At 36.0% G+C, this 6,482-nt stretch overlaps 1 protein-coding gene across 1 annotated transcript; it reads left to right on the top strand.

The window, feature by feature from the left end:
* Positions 1-522: 522 nt before the first annotated feature.
* LOC143305263 (uncharacterized) lies at positions 523-1,301 on the top strand (the record flags this gene model as incomplete). Its single annotated transcript, XM_076688085.1, has 2 exons — positions 523-645; positions 810-1,301. Coding segments are annotated over 2 exons (564 nt in total), but the record flags the coding sequence as incomplete, so codon positions are not given.
* Between the last annotated feature and the right edge of the window lie 5,181 nt (positions 1,302-6,482).

Raw genomic sequence — 6,482 nt, forward strand, 5'->3', positions numbered from 1 at the left:
CCTCTGTCGAGATGAGCGTTTGAATGTGTTTGTAAAAATACTTGAGGCGCCGTTGCCTTCCTAGATCGTGTTGCGCGCACGCTAGCTGAGAATTAAACCTTTCAAGTTCGTAACAGACCACGCAAGTGGCTCCACCAGGCCCAACGAAAAAACTGCTGTAATACCGACGTCCCGAATCGGAGAGGTCACGTGCCGTGTCTACCCCCTTAAGGAACATAGTCGTGACAAAAATGATATTCTTAGAAGAAATGCTTCAAACATAAAGGCTTTCGGCAGCGAGCACAAGTAATAATAACCATATGTGGTTCATTTTCAGATTGATAGTCAATACCTTTAATTGTTTATTATCTGATGTAGCTTTTTCCATATCTCCACTACAGTATCCACTTAACGAATGGAATAGTAAAGCGATTGTTTATAAAACATTTACTTTAAAAATAAAAATATCTTGTAACCTTTGTGACCTTCGCTCGTATAGTCTTATAAATTTTTATTATTTATATACGGAACTCTCACCAATTAATTCCATCCACTACTCATAGCTACACTATACAACCTACAATACCTGCAAGCGGAAAACTGCTTTCTCCTCTCTTCGTCGTATTAAAGGAAACATCTGGAGAGTTTGGACCTAGGGTACAACCAGCTACATTTCCGATAGGAAAAAAACGCTCTTCTCTTGATTCAAAAGTTCACAGTGATCTCCTCCGAAGAGTACCAAGTTTGGTCACGATCCGATGAGTCTTCCCGGACGCGTCGGATATATTATAGCCTTTATCTGATTTTTCGGGAAAAAATCAAGAGAAGAGCGACAAACTATGTTTAAACCAACGAACATTTTGGCTACCGCGTCAACATCGGGAAAACTGGCCAACGAACATTTTAAAATTTGGTTAAAAGAAGTTTACTTTCCTAATACAAACGAGAAGACTGCTTTACTATTAGATTCTTGGAGTGGACATTGTAGTCGTAGTATTGTGGAAGCTACACCGGAAAATAAAGAATTAGTAGTATTTACGATTCCAGCAGGGGCTACAAAATATTTACAACCATTAGACATGTACGGATTTCGTGGATGGAAAAATTTTGTTCGCCGGTTTTCGGACACAGTCATCCTATTACATTTCGAGATTAATCTCCACACGAGGAACAATATTTTAAAACTTCAGTCGCTGGTTCATAACCAATTCTCTTCCCCACGATTTGAAAACTTTATTAAATATTCATGGTATAAAAGTGAATATGTCTAAAAATCTGCTTAAATAGGAGGTTGCATACGTTATGTCCGGTCTCGTTGTTGTCGCAAGATATATTAGACTTCCAATCAACTCCCGGTATGGAACATTCAGTCTGTTTTCCTGATCAACAGCTTGAAAATTTGACTCCATGGGCGTACCTATTTCTTTACATTGGCTCATATTAAATCTATCTAATAATACATTAATTAACTTTGTTTGGCTTAACACTAACTTATCTCTAAATCTACTTATTTTTATGCCTAAAAAATTATTTACCTCACCCACATCTCTAGCACTGAATTCTCTTACCAATGCCTCTCGGGTTTCTTCACATTTGCCATTTAACAAAATATCATCTATGTATATTAACATCAAGCAATCTTCCTTATAATATAAACAAAAATCATGTAGAGATCTTTTAAATCCTAAGTTTTTGGCAAAATAATCAAATGTGTTGTTCCAACATTTTGAGAAATCACGTAGACCGTACAGGGTGTAAAAAAATTAAATGTCACGACCTATATAGGGTGATTCTACACCTCTGGATCGGTGGAGATCTGTCAAAGAAAGCGACCGCAAAATTGACCTTGACCCCTAATTTCAAGGTCAAATTTTTTTATTGGCTTATCGTATAGTGCTCATCGAAGGGATAAAAAGTCTGAAAGGAACCATGTGCCGGAAATCAACCCTTCCCATAGAAAAAAGCCATCAAAGTTTCCCTATACGTTAATGCATTAAACGTTGAGTCGCGCGGTACCCCTCTCCAGTGACCTCAGCGCGTCAGTCTCGCATATCGCTCGAATTTCATGTTATAAGACAATTTTTGAATTTCAATCACAGTGCCAGCATATAGGAAGGGTAAATTCTAAGAGAGCATATTTAAAAAGACAAAATAACTACTGCGAAATGAAAATAAAAATGAATTTAATCGAAACATTCGTAATATAATATAGAATGATACAGGTATGATAATAATATAATATAGTATATAAATAACAATAATAATAAAAATATAATAGAAAAGAATTATATAAAATAATAGTATAAAAAATAATAATATATAATATAAAATAATATAAAAAATAATAATATATAATGTGAAATAATATAAAAAATAGTAATATATAAGATAATATAAAAAATAATAATATATAAGATAATATAAAAAATAATAATATGTGATACAATAATTTAATTAAAATAATTTGATTATCTGTTGACGGAGGCGTGTGCTATTGACGAAGCGGGACGAAATTATTCTTTAGCTCGTAAGATTTATCGTGATTTAGTGCGGAACAATGGGAGACGATTACACCCCAACGAAATTCCTAATAGACGTTGTTCTTTCCATATTTAATATACTATAAATTACTAAATAGTATCCATACTAAAAAGTTGTTCTTTCCATATTTAATTACTTTTAATTTTAGGTGATGATAACACATCCCCGCTGAGGCTTCTATTTCTTCTGCGCACACAAAGGATTGGCGAATCGCACGCAGAAGCCGTGCCTGTGTTCTCGCTTCGATGTGACCACCACGGTTGCACAAACATGCACGCACACGCTGCTCCATATTTCTTGATATCTTCTCACCGATGTTACGAGTGGATTTAATTTGGTTGAATGCATATTCAATCCGTCGTTTCAATTGTGGGACCGACGTAATTTCTCCACCTGAACGATAAACGATGTCTTTCACAGCTCCCCAGAGGAAGAAATCCAGTGGTGTCAAATCCGATGAACGGGGAGGCCACACATGGGGAGCAGGTCTTCGTCCTATCCACCGCGATCCAAACATTTGATTTAGAAACTGTTGCACCATTCGGCTGGAGTGCGGTGGAGCACCATCGTGCATAAAATAGGTTGAATTCCGTTGACTTCGCGGAATGATGTGCCGCAGTTCGCTTAAGAGTTTCGATCTTAGAAATTGAAGATATGTTGCACTGGTTAACCATGTCGGCAAATAGATCGGGCCGATAATATGGTTGCCAATGATGCCTGCCCAGACATTAACGGTGAATCTTCCTTGATAAAATTGCTCCATCATCGCATGGGGGTTGCGGTACGCCCAAATCCTTGCATTCTGCCGATCGAGGATGTTGCTACTCGAAAAGCTGCTCTCATCCGTGAATAGGACACGTTCCAAAAAGCCAGTTACAAAATTCTCGCCGTGTGGCAAAATCATTAGGGCGTAGGGCTTGGACACGTCGAATTTTATATGATCGCAGACCTTCTTCGCGTATTATACGCCGCACTGTCATGTGCGAGATTTCTACTCTTCTCGCGATGCTCCGTAACCCCATCAGTGGATAAGCTCTTGCGAGAGCTATAACTTATTCTTCTTTCTGCCAATGCACTCGAGGTCGACCTGCTCCGTTACGTCTTGTAGTAAGCTGCATCACGATTTCCTGCTCCCCGAATTGATAATCCAGTCGCGCAAAATCTCGTCTATCAGGAATTTCGTTGGGGTGTAATCGTCTCCCATTGTTCCGCACTAAATCACGATAAATCTTACGAGCTAAAGAATAATTTCGTCCCGCTTCGTCAATAGCACACGCCTCCGTCAACAGATAATCAAATTATTTTAATTAAATTATTGTATCACATATTATTATTTTTTATATTATCTTATATATTATTATTTTTTATATTATCTTATATATTACTATTTTTTATATTATTTCACATTATATATTATTATTTTTTATATTATTTTATATTATATATTATTATTTTTTATACTATTATTTTATATAATTCTTTTCTATTATATTTTTATTATTATTGTTATTTATATACTATATTATATTATTATCATACCTGTATCATTCTATATTATATTACGAATGTTTCGATTAAATTCATTTTTATTTTCATTTCGCAGTAGTTATTTTGTCTTTTTAAATATGCTCTCTTAGAATTTACCCTTCCTATATGCTGGCACTGTGATTGAAATTCAAAAATTGTCTTATAACATGAAATTCGAGCGATATGCGAGACTGACGCGCCGAGGTCACTGGAGAGGGGTACCGCGCGACTCAACGTTTAATGCATTAACGTATAGGGAAACGTTGATGGCTTTTTTCTATGGGAAGGGTTAATTTCCGGCACATGGTTCCTTTCAGACTTTTTATCCCTTCGATGAGCACTATACGATAAGCCAATAAAAAAATTTGACCTTGAAATTAGGGGTCAAGGTCAATTTTGCGGTCGCTTTCTTTGACAGATCTCCACCGATCCAGAGGTGTAGAAATACCCTATATAGGTCGTGACATTTAATTTTTTTACACCCTGTACAATGCTCTGTTCAGTTTCAGAACTTTACCTTTTTCACAAACTACCCCTTTCGGTACTTTAATGTACACTTCTGAGTCAATTTGTCCATTTAGAAACGCGGATGGTATATCAAATTGTTTCACTATTGAATTATCTTGGAACGCTTTCGACAATAATATTCTGATCGTCGACATCCTGGCCACTGGAGCATATGAGTTGTGAAATCTATTTTCTTCAGGCATTTGAAATCCCTTGGCCACAAGTCTTGCCTTCTTCCTGCCATCATCTTTAACGGTAAAGATCCAACTAGTGTGGATGGCCCTTTTTCCTTCTGGCAATTTGGCTGTTTCCCAAGTCTTGTTTATTAAGTGCATTCAATTCATTCTCAATGGCATTTTTCCATTCGTCATCTTCCTCAGCCTGTTCGAAGCTAACTGGTGCCTCTTGTTTACTCAAGAGACAATATGCTTGGTATACTTCATAGTCTGAATGCCAACCAGGTTTCTTCGTTATTCTTTTTGACTTAGTTCGTTCTTCGTGGTCTTCATTTTCTTGCTCTGTGTTTGTATCCGTTTCTTCTCTAGCAAATTCATCATCATGTTGTTCATCACTTATTGTTTCTATTTGATCCTCTATTACCTTGGATACCATATGCCTTTTTGGATCGTGATCAATTATATTTCCTTTAAATTTAATTTTATCTTCGTCAAAAATAACATCTCTAGATGCAACTAATTTGTAATTTGATGGGTCCCATAAGCAATATCCGTTATTGTTGTACCCTACCATAATCATCGCTTTCGCTCTATTATCTAGCTTGTTTATTTTCCTTACATTGACTCTCCATGCATGACTTCCAAAAATCTTTAGGTTTGATAAATCATTTTTGCCATACCATAGTTCTGCCGGCGTTTGGCCTTTATTGACTTTGGTAGGCGATCTATTAAGTTCATATACTGAACATCTTAATGCTTCTCCCCATAAAAACTTTGGTAGATTGGTTTCTGCGAATTTTGTTCTTACTTTATCCATTAATGTTCTGTTCATCCTTTCTGATTTTCCATTTTGTTGCGGTGTGTAAGTATTTGTATATTGTATGCGCATACCTTTTATTTTACAATAGTTTTTAAATGAATTTGTACTGAATTCCTTGCCATTGTCAACTCTAATATTAATAGTTTTCGCGTTGTATAGTGTTTTAATTCTCTGAATGTATGCTTTTATGTTTTCTTCAGCTTCATCTTTGTTTCTGAGTAAATACACTACTGTGAAATGTGTATAATCATCTATGATTACCTGGTAGTATCTAAATCCCTCATTCGTAGGAGGATTTATGGGTCCTGCTAAATCCGAATGTATCACCTATTTTAGTAGTGTGTTTGTAGCATTCATTAAATGCCGGTCTTGCCGCTTTCCCTTCTATACATTTAGCACATTTCTCATTACTTGTTGGCAGTCCCAATAGTTTCATACCATTTTTGTTTAAGTGACCCAGCCTTCGGTGCCACAAATCAGCTAATTTATTATCACTAGCTTGTAGGCCATTTAATGTTGCCTGTTCGTTTAACTGAACCTTTAAGGTGTATAAATTGTGCTCTTTATTGCAGAATATATGCACATTGTCGCCTTTTATTGTTACATTCTTTTCATTAAATATAACTTCAAAATTGTTTCGCACCAGTTTTGTTACTGATAATAGGTTACTTTTCAAACCTTCTACTGTGAGCACGGGTATCCTTATTTTCCTTCCAGATATTATTCCAGCAAGTTCTCCTTTCTTAGTTCCCGTTATTTTGTCACCATTTGCTATACATATATTGACAGCACTATTCAATTCTTCCACATTACTCAGGTATTTCTCTATCTTTGGATGCACAAGATGCTCTGTGGCTCCTGAGTCCAATATAAATTCTATGGTATCACTCTCATAATCTTCTATACTAGTATAGGCTACAAACGATATTTCG

The sequence above is a fragment of the Osmia lignaria genome, chromosome 4 (assembly GCF_051020975.1).
Source record: "Osmia lignaria lignaria isolate PbOS001 chromosome 4, iyOsmLign1, whole genome shotgun sequence".
NCBI lineage: Eukaryota > Metazoa > Arthropoda > Insecta > Hymenoptera > Megachilidae > Osmia > Osmia lignaria.